A 13,198-nucleotide genomic window follows, 5' to 3' on the forward strand; every position below is an offset into this window, starting at 1 on the left:
AATGACAAGAGCCAACTTGTGTATAATATTGGAAACACTAATTAAGTTGAAGATTTCTGTCTTCTGGGTTGCGCTGTGTAGTCTGGTCGATGTCAACCAATGTTTCAGAGGTCATACTGCCTCCGTCATCGCCCTGATGATGGAGGCAGTATGACCTCTGAAACGTCGGTAAACATCGACCAGACTACACAGCGCAACAACCCAGAAGACAGAAATCTTCATACCCACCGCTGTGAAAACCTCAAATCTTACACTAATTAAGTTTGTCTTGATGAAACTATGGCCAGACTTTAACATGCCCACATACTGTGTACGTTGTTGCTGTTGGCCTCCTGAATTTGTAACGAGGCCAGAGCCTTAAATATTTTGGGTAGGACAGATGATGAGAATATCAGAATACTGCAAAACTATTAAATATGAAAATGACATGTGCGATAAAGATGGCTGTCTTCTAGGTTGTTACCACATAGTCTGGTAGTAGTTCACTGATGTTTCAGAGGTGTTTGCTGCCTCCATCACCACCCTGATGATGGAGGCAGCATGCACCTCTAAAACATTAGTAACATTCTACCAGACTATGTGGTATAATAACCTATAAGACGGTTAACTTCATACTCGCTTCTGTGACAACCTGAAATTTCAATACATGTGCAATAATTTACAATACGTCTGGATTTAAAAGAATTGCCACTTTAAACTAAACACACTAAACTTTTATTGGCCATGTGATAACATCTTATATACTGTTCAGCTGGATGTGTGTCATAGTAGTAAATCATTAAACTATCAAATCCTGGAGTTAAATTCTGGCATTTAAATACTCCGTTCCACATGATAGAAGCTATCGCCAGGTTCGTACACTATCGAAATTGTATATAAAGAAGCAAGAGATTTGTATCGTGCACACCTTTACAAGCAACGACACTTGTATGGACAACGCGCATTTATAAAAACATGACTGGTAATGACGGCAGTGTGTTCATTTGGAAGAAATTTAAAAAATTAATATTTGTAAAATAAAATGGCAGGTTCAGCATATAAATGAGTTAATTTCTAGAACAAGAGTAATTAAATATCAATTAATCTGTTACCGTGTAAAGCAATGTCGCAAAGTTTGAACACAAATGAATCTTGCCGTTTTTATACGTCTTTCTTGCCGAGGAAACTTATTTATAAATATTTGACCTTTCTGACGATATCATTTCATTACTAACTGTACAGTAGGTGAGTAACGAAGTGACCTCCGTAAGCATTTACCCTACACAATGGCTTAACTCTGGAATGAAATTACTTGTCATCGACACTGTACGTCTGTTGTAGTCAGAGTTCTATGTGTAAAAGAATGTGTACACATGTACATCAAAACCCTTCTTGGTACTGTCTTGTCTCCATCTTGGCTTGCAGGAGTTCAAGCTGTCTCTTAGCCTCGCACTGTGGGAAGTTGTTTAAATCGTAGTACTGAGGTGCTATTTTCAATACCCATTCAGCTGAAAAATATAAAATTTAGAAGTCTTCATCACCATCGTTAATCTGTTACTGGTATTAACGTCTATGTGACAATATTTAAATTTCTGTAGTATTTCTGGCGATGTCTTGGACACGTTAAATGACATTTAAATTGTCAATGCAATAATTACAAAAATAAACTACCTATAACATATTTTAAGCTAGAAACGCCATATAAGAACGAGTTATTAAGAATCAATCCATTTACTTGTATACAAAGATTTTTAATAACCATTCCTTCATTCTAAACAGCTTAGTATATTACTTTACGGCAATAATAATAGCACAAACAGAAGACCTGGAATTTATGAGGAAAGTAAAAGAAGAATATGAAATCTGGGGATTAACATTAAATTTAGATAAGACAATGTACTGGAATTTAGGAGATACTAATAACGGACTGATAATGGAAACGGGAGAAGTAATAAAGAGGAGAGAAAATATTAAATATCTAGGAGCGATGATAGGGGACCAAGGGATGTATGGAATTGAAACAGAGGAAAGGGTAAAACAAGGAAGGAGACTCATAGGAGCCCTCAACCCAATATTATGGGACAAAAATATCGCAAAAAGAACGAAAGAGAGAATACATGAAACGATGATACAAAGCATGGCTCTTTATGGAGCAGAAATTTGGTGACTCTCGGAACAAAAAAAAAATAAGTTGAGAATAATGGAAATGGATTTCCTAAGAAGAGCGGCTGGAATTTCCAGAAGAGAGAGAGTGAGAAACGAAAGGATTAGAGAAATCATGAGGATGGGTTGAGATATAACTGAGGAGATAGAGAAAAGACAAATGATTTGGTACAGACAAGCGCAAAGGATGGAGGAGGAAAGGTTACCAAAGAAGACTATGAAATGGCAACCAAAAGAGAGAAGGAAGAGAGGAAGACTGAGACCAGGATGGAACGACAGAATTATAAGAAGCATGATAGAGTGGAAACTACCTCTGGAAGGATGGGAAAATAGGGAAGAATATATTAGGCACTGGAAGACCGAAGTAACGATCAAGAAACGGATGAAGAAGAAGAAAATGATTATGCTTACGTTTAATGTCGGTGACGGTCCGAATGTAGTTCTTGGTTGTGAGTACAAATTCATTATAGATGACCCATTCTGGCTTGTGGTCAAGGCATGTTGAAGGATGAAGTTGAACTACTTGGTTGTCTTTAATGGTCAAATAGTGACCCGTTCTTTCCAGGTGGGCAACCTGTAGAAAATACATCGTGATATTATATCCTTTGTGTTCTACTACAAACACAATGGCAGAAGGAGAATACTACATTTATCAATGACAACAAACCTTATAAATACTACTAGGAAATTTGTGTTAATATTGAAGGAACATTTCTTGACAGCTGCTGTAAAATCATGGAAAGATGAAGGTATCTTTTAAGATCAGAATTTAAAATGTGGATTGGTCCCCATTCATTCAGTATCTCATTTTCATGAACTCCCTCATTTCAAATTATTATACCTGCATAAAAAATCCCGTAACCAAGGCTTTTCTTATATTTATATAGTAATCCTTGGATGTGAAATCTGTTGAGGTTCTCTTCAGGTTGAAGCGATCCATGATACGAGAGAGCTGCTGCCGCACATTGTCACCTGACTTCAGAGACCGGTAGTTAACGAAGTTGTCATAACACCACTGAGGATCCTCCGAGTCTGAAAATGACAGTTGTTTGTAATTGAATTCAGAATGATATATATATAAAACACACGAGTATGAAGGTTCATTATTATGTTCAAAAAATAATATAATCTACAATTAACACATTTTCTTATTCTTTACAGATGCATCTCAGACAAATCTGATGTCACTGGTGCCATTTGAAAAGGTAAGTGGACAAATTCTGGCATATGTACCAGAACCATTCTGGAATGCATACATTTCTTCCAACTTGCTGTACAAGTTTTTGCTGCTGGTAACAACATGAACCAGGAATTCTGGACATGGAACAAGGTTCTTTAATATTGGACATTATGTCAAAGTACTATGTATGGCGCAACATGCTAATATGTTGCTTACCGAACACTCAGTACACCGAATTTACAACAAATAAAGATAAAGAAGTAAATACTCACTTTGTTTGAAAGCATGGTAGACGTTGAGTAACGTGAGGTGGTCACCATCGATGTGAGCAAATCTCATCTTGGCGTCATCTGCCGCTTTCTTGGCCTCATTGGGCCGCACGAAGCACTGTGGGACTAAACAGTGGAGGAGAGGGGGGAGCCCGCATCCAACCAATTTAGTAGTGTCCACACACACCACACTAGCAGCGAGTGCCAGTGGCTCGCTCTGTTTCAACCTATGGGAGCTACATCAAGTTAGAATCTTCCATGTCACACACAGACAAAAAAGGATGAATCTGATTGGGTTTAAGCTGTGTTTAAGTTACATACTATCGTCTACAGGATCAATAACAATAGATGACAAGTTTTTTTAAATAATTTACTTCAATTCTGACAAAACATAATACAAGTCCATGCTTTAGCTCACCACTTGAAAATATACTGAAGATTCTAGCTTGTTGTAGCTTTGAGTGCGAACTACACAAATGGAATGTTCATGTTCCCATGATGGTATAGAAATATGCACTTTAGTGCAGGTGATGCACCCCTGGACAACAATTCAATATTCATAAACTCACAACTATAATCCATCTCCTAATTTTCAGATATTTTTTTTTAAATGTATGTTTTTTTTTTTGGGGGGGGAGGGGGGAACCAACCTTTTGAAATGTCATATAATTAGTGGCATTAAATTCCAATCTGCTATGAAATGGAATTACTGTTATGTACACATTATGCAAAATTTTCTTACTTTCACTCATAGCTTCTTCAGTGTCATTTATTGTATGTAAAAATTATGTGCACATTTGTGTTTCTTTCTCCAGCTAGCTCTGTGACAAAATAACTAAATAAAAAAAAAACTTGGAACGCTTGTAGAAAATTGTCACAACTGCTAATTTCAAACACATTCATGGGGAGGGTTTATGAATATGATCCTCTTCCACACAAAATGTCTGCTTGTTTTCTGAGATAAAATTTACCAAACATAGAAATAATCCTTTTACATTTCCTGTTAATGAAACCCCAAATGGAGTTTAGGAAACATGAAACTCCAATAAAGACTAACAGGTATTTATATTAAGCAAAACAATTACAAATAATAATAATAATATCACCTTATAGGGACTCCAGCTATGGAAATGTTCACTTCAATACCTTGTACACAAAATAAAAATAATTCTGATGTTGATCTTCTGGGTTGTAACATTGCGTGAACTTGTAGGTACATACCAAAATTTCAGATAAACATACTGCCTGCATCTTCTGAAATGATCTTGGCCTGGATGACTGGCTATCCTAGTTTTTCATGATATTTCTCAGACCTCTGGGCAAACATTACTTGCCTCGCATTCTTATATCATATCATATCAAGAAAGAAAGAAAAATTAAAAAATTGACTTCTCAGTTTCAAACTTTGAGAATTTAAAGATAAATGCATTTGCTTCGCATAAACATAAGCTTTCTGTCCCCTTCATTTCACATCTTCCTCCATTTCCATACATGGCATCCGACTTCACTTCTCTGACTACCAACATCTCAGTCAGTGACCGAAGCCAACTGCTGTTCTTTGTAATGTTTTTGCCTCAAACCCTACCCAAACCTGTCCTGTTTTAGCACACAGTATTCATAAGATAAACGTTTTTCTCCTGTTTTCCCGGGGGGGGGGGGGGGGGGGGAGGGGAGGGGGTTAATTTGTAAGATAGGTCCCACGCTGTAGCCGCACGGTCAGAGGCATCATGCTTCGGACCGGTGATACGGAATGCGCGCTGATTCGAGTCTCGGGGAAAGAAATTTCTCACGCGTATTAAGACTTTTAGGTAGGCCTACTGAATTTATTCGGAACATACACAATATATTTGGAGAATATATCCGCAAATTTTAATGAAACTTGATAATAACTTAGCATCGTGAGGAAATTGGGGAGCTACAATAGCGTAATGTGGTCATCAAAACTAGCGATGGCTGGGGGTTCGTCATGCTGACCACATGTCACCCTATATCTGGTTGGATGTAAAGCCTCCTCAGTAAACAGCTCTAGAAACATGTTTCCAGTACTTTACTCCTGGAAGAATTGCGTATTCGGGTTTTGCGAAATTCTTGTGACGAAAAAAGCGACTAACTTCGCCATTTCAGCTCTGTTCATTCCATTCCAGTGGCTGACTAGATCTTAGACTCGGAGTAAGCGCGTTTCCTGAAAACTGTCGGTAATATCAAATTGTTCTTTGCTAATTACTTTGTCAATTTCATGTGCATTAACAACTTCAAATATTCTAGCAGATGATCAGTATCTTCTAAACTAATATTTTGGCGAAATCGGCAATTAAATGGAGAATATGGTCACTCAGTGTGTAACTTTGCCCATGTACCACACTGCATGCCGCTGCTGTCACAGACGTCATCTTCATTACTGGAGGGGACGCTTTCCTGACTGCGTGGTGGAATTTTCCCTTTCATCGTACAATTACCACCACATTTTCAGAGACGTCACTACATTCCTTATCTTGCAATAGTCGACATAATATTTCATCATTCACATGGATTCTTTTGTTAGACCTCATCACAATGCTTGTTAGCGAAGTTTTGAACTCAGAACAGCTTTCAATCATGAAGTACCTCCACTTTAACCGTAAGATCTAATAAGCACACTATGTATAAATTAATATACCTTCACCGTAATTTTGCCCTTAAGAGGTCTCATGATCCTCTAAACTTCGGTCAACAATTATATTATTGCTGATACTTTCGTTCAACTTCAATTCACATTTCCTTGCCCATAAACCAGCCCCACGACCAACTTGTTTAAAACGGCCCCAACTTTTGGAACAATTCTCATTTTGAGACTGCCTCGTTATATTCACGTAAATAGGGCGTTTAACATAACATATATGATCGTAACAGAGCCACGATGGTACCGTTCAATAACACGATTTATAACCAACGCCAAAAAAACAAACTGTACAAACTTAAAAATACGTAATTTACGTCAAATACCTGTAGCATGTCTACACTAGGTGTTACCTGACAACATAGCTGTGATGGACAAAATCTCGTTAGAGCAATTGTGGTTACAGCTGGCGATCAACATCTTCGCCAACTGAGGATCCAGAGGGAATTCCGCCATAACTGCACCTAGGTCTGTCAAGTTGCCATCGTCATCCAACGCAGCCAAGTAGTTCAGTAATTCCAATGCTCGCATCAGCGTTTCTGGGGCTAAATACAAATCATACCACTTATGGTAGTTTACCTACTGTAATATGATACTAAAGAGGCCTTATGCTTCACTTAGGAGTGAAAAGGATATACTATTCTTCTTCTTCTTTATTACGCCGTCTCCTCTACAGGAGGTTGGCGACATATTACGAACAGGATCCTTCCATCCTTTTCTCGGACTGGGACCTGTTCATATATGTTTTTTAGGCAGGTGATACAGAAGTAGTTTGCCATTGCCTTCTTCTGTGTGTATGGAGTATGGAGTGCCACGGAGAAACCCGGGAAGCCCCGGAGGAAAACTCCGTGTTGCCTAGACCACGGCCTTGCCCAACACAAGTTATAAATTCGGGCACCGCCAGGAATCAAACCCGGGACCCCAGGAATACTCACAAAATTTTCTCCACTTTTGTATTCTTTAATTCCATATAAAACTATGCCATGCTTTTGATGCTTATAAAATTCTCTAGTTCTTTAGAAATTTACATCCATATACCTGGAGGATCCATGAAATCAAAGTGGACCAAGTCATCAATTCCCAGCTTCTTAAGTTGCAAAACAACAGAGCCTAGGTTTGAACGAAGAATTTCAGGATACGTGTTGTCCTGCATCTCTTGTTTGAACGCTTTCTCCGTATAAAGTCGAAAGCACTTGCCCGGCCTTGTACGGCCAGCTCTACCAGCCCTCTGCTGAGCAGAAGCTTTACTAATGGGAGAGACCAGAAGGGATTCGACTCGGATGCGGGGATTATAAACCTATTAGAACAAACCAATATTACAATGTCAGAATTGTGGACACTTCAACTCAGCTGAAGTCTAACAAAGTTAATACCGACAAGCTTTACCATAGATTAAACGTCTGTCTTCTGTCTCCAAATTACGTATCGCTTATTCCTGCTTACATCTTAACACATTTACCAATGGAGAATGTAGCCGTGGCTAAAGAGACCAACATATAGACAATGATCACTTCTACTGTTATAATCTTTGAAGGTTTTCCAAAAAACTGGATACTTCTGTCACATATTTAATACACACAAACAGGAGATGAGATGAGGAAAGTAAAAGAAGAATAAGATATCTGGGGATTAACATTAAATTTAGGTAAGACAATGTATTGGAATTTAAGAAATACTAATGACGCACTGATAATGGAAACGGGAGCGGTAATAAAGAGGACAGAAAAGATTAAATATCTAGGAGCGATGATAGGGAACCAAGGGATGTATGGGATTGAAACAGAAGAAAGAATAAAAAAAGGAAGGAGACTCATAGGAGCCCTCAACCCAATATTATGGGACAAAAATATCGCAAAAAGAACGAAAGAGAGAATACATGAAACGATGATACAAAGCGTGGCTCTTTATGGAGCAGAAATTTGGCAACCCTCGGAACAAAAAAAAAAATAAGCTGGGAATAATGGAAATGGATTTTCTAAAAAGAGCGGTTGGAATTTCCAGAAGAGAGAGAGTGAGAAACAAAAGGATTAGAGAAATCATGAGGATGGATCGAGATATAACTGAGGAGATAGAGAAAAGACAACTGATTTGGTATGGACATGTGCAAAGGATGGAGGAGGAAAGGTTATCAAAGCAGACTATGAAATGGCAAACAAAACAGAGAAGGAAGACCGAGACCAGGATGGAACGACAGAATTACAAGAATCATGATAGAGAACAGAATTCTTATATGGACACTTTTCTTAAAAATGGCTCATAAGATATGATTTACCTTCTGTTTTGCAAATCCAGGATCAATTACAAATACAACACCATCAATAGTTAGAGAAGTTTCTGCAATGTTTGTTGAGACGACAACTTTCCGTCCAATGGCTCCACTTGGTTTATTTGGTGGTGCAGGTTCAAAGATACGTTGCTGAAGATTGGGAGGAAGTGTAGAATAGAGAGGAATGCATTTCAGCTCCCCAACTTCTGGTCCAAGGTTATCAATTTCACGCTTAATTCTCTTACAAGCTTCTTCAATTTCCTGAAGATGAACGTATTATTATGTATAATGAAACAACTCATAACTTTTTATAAATACAATACAGTACTTGTGGGTTATCGAAACACATCACTTTAAAAATAGGTTAGGTTAGGGTTGATGTTATCTGTTAGTTTGTTCAATTATTTATTGCTGTCCACACACATTAACCTAACCTAACCTATTTTTAAAGCGATGTGTCCCGATAACCCACAAGTACCTAAAATACAAAAACATTGCTTAACATGACCGCTGATATAGTTCATAAAATGTTAATTTCCTAACTTTTTTTTATCACTGAGTTTTGGTATATTCAAAAGGATTAGACCTTTAACCTAGGTAACCATAGTAACCACGATAGCCTGGAGAGTCCCACAGTCTCTTCCACGTGCAGAAAAGCATGTTTGTCTACGTACGAAAGTGCGCGTTGTTGTGAAGTTTTGACCAAAAGTGTAATGTGCCAAGAACCCTGGAGGAAAACTCCATGATGCCTGGACCACGACCTTGCCCAACACAAGTTGTAAATCTGAGCACCACCGGGAATCGAACATGGGACCACAGTATTACAAGCCCAGAGTTCTAACCGCTAGACAACCGTGGCAGTGTCAAGATATTAGAAGGATATAAGAACATAATAATGGTAAAAAATACAAACTTCTTGGCCTGTGAGGAAAAGGAGAACGTCACCAGCAATTTCTTCACACATGTGGATTTGAATCACAGTTCGGATAGCGGCTTCAAGGTAGTCTCTTTCTGGTTCTGGCGTGTAGAAAATTTCAACAGGATGTGTTCTACCAGGTACATTCATCAATGGTGCATTGTCAAAATATTGCTGCAAGGAAAAGAAAGAAAAAAGTTATACTTTACGGAACTTTAAAAATATACTAACATGGTCACAAAAGTTGCATATTATAATTTTCATACACATTGGAGCTCTTATTTTCAACATTACATATGCAGAACACCCCTAAAACTATAATTAAAAGGAAACATAAATTTCTTAAAAATACCTACAACACAAGGCAGCAAATAGCTGAATTTTAACACTGAAAATCCCAATATTTGATCTGTGGGTGACAATCATCTGCAGGAGATAACCCGTCATTGTATTATTCGCTACCCAACCTGTATATAGGAAATAGGATACACAAAGAAATAAAACCCACACGATCTGCTCCATCTTCCAGTACATACATACATATATATATTTAACTCGCCTGAAACTTTCCAGCATCAAGTGTGGCTGACATAATAACCAACTTCATATCTGAACGCTGCTTAGTGACCTCCTTCAAAACGCCCATAAGGATATCTGTTGCTAGAGTTCTCTCGTGAGCTTCATCCAACAGAATCACCTGATAGTTTTCTAACATAGGGTCTGACATACCTTCTCGTAACAACATACCATCAGTCATGTACCTAAACACGAAACAGAGTAAGTTACAGTAAGTCTTGAATTGAAAAGGAACATCTAAAAAAAATTCAATGTACAGTAAAACTCCTAAAGTTGGACACCCCTTTACCCAGTGTCCTATGTTCGGGAAGAGGAGGAAATAGTAAAGTCTTCTTCAAAAGTTCTGGCAAAGATTCCAAACTAAAAGATGAGTATGCCAGGAATTTAAATGGCAAGACACAGACATTGATAAGTTATGTAATTTAATGTATAATAGACGTTTATGACATCACAACACCAAATAACTGCTGTAATAGCCTAACAAAGAAATTCCATATATGTTATCACAAAAATCCAAAATTTGTCTGAACTTCCTTGTCCTAGGTAAAACTAGAGTTTTACCCACAAAAAACTAGTTTAGAGAGAGTTGAAATATTTCTGGCAATATTTTCAACATACACCATGCTTTAATCCTATTTTAAGATTATTAATCTAAATGTACTTCCAAGATTGTCACATCATCAATACGTAATCATTACACGTATTCTAAAATAAAATGCATTAAAACCCAAAATCTTGATTGGCACAAAATATTCTGCAAGGAATACGACAAAATTTGTGAGAACTTGGATTCATATTCAAGGCAATTAAACTTTAATCAACCATTCATTAGAATTACTTACTTTAAGAGAGTTTTTGCTGAAGAGCAATCTTCAAACCTAATACTGTAGCCAACTTCCTGTCCTAAGCAAACATCCATTTCTTCGGATACGCGTTGGGCTACTGACATGGCCGCTACCCTTCTCGGCTGAGTACATGCCACACCTCTCTTCCCCTTAGTTCTTGAAAATTCCACACACCTACAATCCAATACATGTTTTTTTTAAATACTGAAGCAATATTACTTTCTTAGTTAACCTTTAGCAACTACGCACATCTGATACATGATCCAGCTGATTGCATCACACTAAATTGTTAACCAGGTGTTAAAGTCAAGCCAACAGCCCCATAGTATGGAGATTTAAATCCCCTAAATATTCCACTAGAGTTAATTAAATTTTCATTTCATTGCACTGAAACAAAGAAATTGGACACTAATTTTAAATAATTATGATCCAACAATAAGTGAAAGTCCTAAATCAACGTATAATGAAGAGGAAATGCCACTCGAAAATTAAAGATAAATACATACCACTGAGGTATCTGAGTTGTCTTTCCCGAACCAGTTTCACCAACTAGAACTATGCACTGATTCTCTTCCAGAAGTTTCATGAACTGGGCTCGATATTCCCACACTGGCAGTGTGACACGTTTGCGTAGAAATTCTTGATACCTAAAGATACAAGTCACATATAAAGTAACCAATAGTTGCCAGTTTCATTCTGAAAATATTACTAATATATCTATTACAACAGATATTGGTTATTTTATGACACATATTAACTGATACAGTTACACAGTGTCAAAATCAGATATGGTAGAATACCGTCAATAATGAAGTCTTTCTCTTACCGTGGTGTATACGGCAGACCTGTGAAGAGGTTTATTTGAAGGTTTTGCTTAGGATAGCTGGTCAAGGGAGTCCCCAGACTTGGAGGTATCTTCTTATCATCCTTGTCTCTGAAAAAGCATTGTACGTTGAATAAGAAATATTCTCAAAACAATATTTTTGAAAATAAAAATTATAATACACTTCAATCCCTTAATTAACCAGGATACATGGAATGTAAATAATCTACAGACATAAGCATCACACTAAATCAGAGTCAATAATCAAAAGGAACACAAATGACTTTCCATGATCACTTTAAATTGTGCAAAAATGGAAAATCAACTTAGGACTGTAATTATATGCCAAGATCCCGTGCAGTTCCCAAATCACACTTAGGTATATCACAACCTACCAAGCTGAAAACCTTAGGTCTAGAGTTTGTTGGGCCATTCAAACGTGTGTTAACATATTTTATATTTGACTTTGTCTTACATCAGTTTCAGATGATAAATGGCATGATAGCTTATGAGCAACAGTTAGTGGGCAGTGTAATGCTATGTGGAAATTAATCCAAACAATAGTTTTATTCAAAATTTGTATTTACCAGCCTCCCATACATTTTAACAAAAGCTCACCTCTCCTTAGTCCGATCTCTATCTCTATCATTCTCTCGATCACCGCTGAAAACAAACATAAGGACAAAATCATGATATTGTAAACATTAATTCGTTTTAGGTTAGGTAATATACAAAATCATTTAAAGTTACATTCAATTTACCTAATGCATGTCATTTTCTTAAAAAACATTTGACATATTTTAAACAGCAAAACAAAAATAAGTAATATATTTTTCGAGTAATTTTTCACAGAATAAACTACAAAAAAGAAAAGGTCGTAACAAGGTATATGAATACGTTTTTACTGCTCCACACACTCCAACAAGAAAATCTTTCAATTCATGGTTGCGCGCTAAAGGTAACCCATGCAACCCCCTTCGAAGAGCAGCTCTAAATAGCAAATAAGATTAATATTGCTTTACCTCCGTTTCTTTATATATGGATCAATAACTTCTATTCGACGCTTCGACATTTCAACAATACTAAGGAGCCTCTAATCGAAGAAATATTGCATAAACACTGCACCACAATTCCGACTCACTGACCGACTACCTTCACACTTGCAAGCTAAGCTTCAGCGGAACCGGTAATGACGACAGCCATTGTTATTCGACAAATACTACCATAGATAACTGGGCAACGCATTTCTGTTAAAAGCGTGTCAGTAGTCTTATTGAAAAACTAACATGACAAAGAAGGACATTTTTCTCAATCAAAATTGTTATCTGCGCAGTAAAAATTCATATTCATTTTTGACAAATGTTGCAGTAAGGTATATGACAACGCTTACGTCAGCTGTTCTAAACTACGAATGAAAGAACACCTCGAAAATTCAAGCCACATCAGGGGTAAAATTAGATATATTTCATATATTGTCAAACACGGAATAAAGTATGTTTGAAATGAATAACCCTTGCATGAATGT

At 37.1% G+C, this 13,198-nt stretch overlaps 1 protein-coding gene across 1 annotated transcript; it reads right to left on the reverse strand.

The window, feature by feature from the left end:
* Window positions 1–691: 691 nt before the first annotated feature.
* On the reverse strand, window positions 692–12,875 carry Dhx15 (DEAH-box helicase 15). Its single transcript, XM_022060707.2, has 14 exons — window positions 12,696–12,875; window positions 12,292–12,336; window positions 11,677–11,784; window positions 11,357–11,497; window positions 10,848–11,024; window positions 9,989–10,190; window positions 9,427–9,603; window positions 8,520–8,774; window positions 7,286–7,544; window positions 6,601–6,792; window positions 3,595–3,717; window positions 2,984–3,174; window positions 2,554–2,716; window positions 692–1,487 (listed from the first exon to the last, which is right to left on the reverse strand). The coding sequence occupies exons 1-14, from the start codon at window positions 12,743–12,745 to the stop codon at window positions 1,360–1,362; spliced, it is 2,211 nt and encodes a 736-aa protein (XP_021916399.1). The 5' UTR covers window positions 12,746–12,875; the 3' UTR covers window positions 692–1,359.
* Between the last annotated feature and the right edge of the window lie 323 nt (window positions 12,876–13,198).

This window comes from Zootermopsis nevadensis, unplaced genomic scaffold, assembly GCF_977971745.1.
Source record: "Zootermopsis nevadensis isolate Lab colony 2312 unplaced genomic scaffold, Znev_1.0 Znev_ptg000007l, whole genome shotgun sequence".
Classification (NCBI taxonomy): Eukaryota; Metazoa; Arthropoda; class Insecta; order Blattodea; family Termopsidae; genus Zootermopsis; species Zootermopsis nevadensis.

Bases quoted from the DNA above. Each gene is read 5' to 3' on its own strand.
- Dhx15 (XM_022060707.2), bottom strand. From the start codon at position 12,745: ATGTCGAAGCGTCGAATAGAAGTTATTGATCCATATATAAAGAAACGG. The intron at 11,025-11,356 runs GTATGTATTTAT...ATTGGATTGTAG, and splicing joins ACAACTCAGATACCTCAGTG to GTGTGTGGAATTTTCAAGAA. The intron at 3,175-3,594 runs GTGAGTATTTAC...TGTCATTTTCAG, and splicing joins CTACCATGCTTTCAAACAAA to ACTCGGAGGATCCTCAGTGG.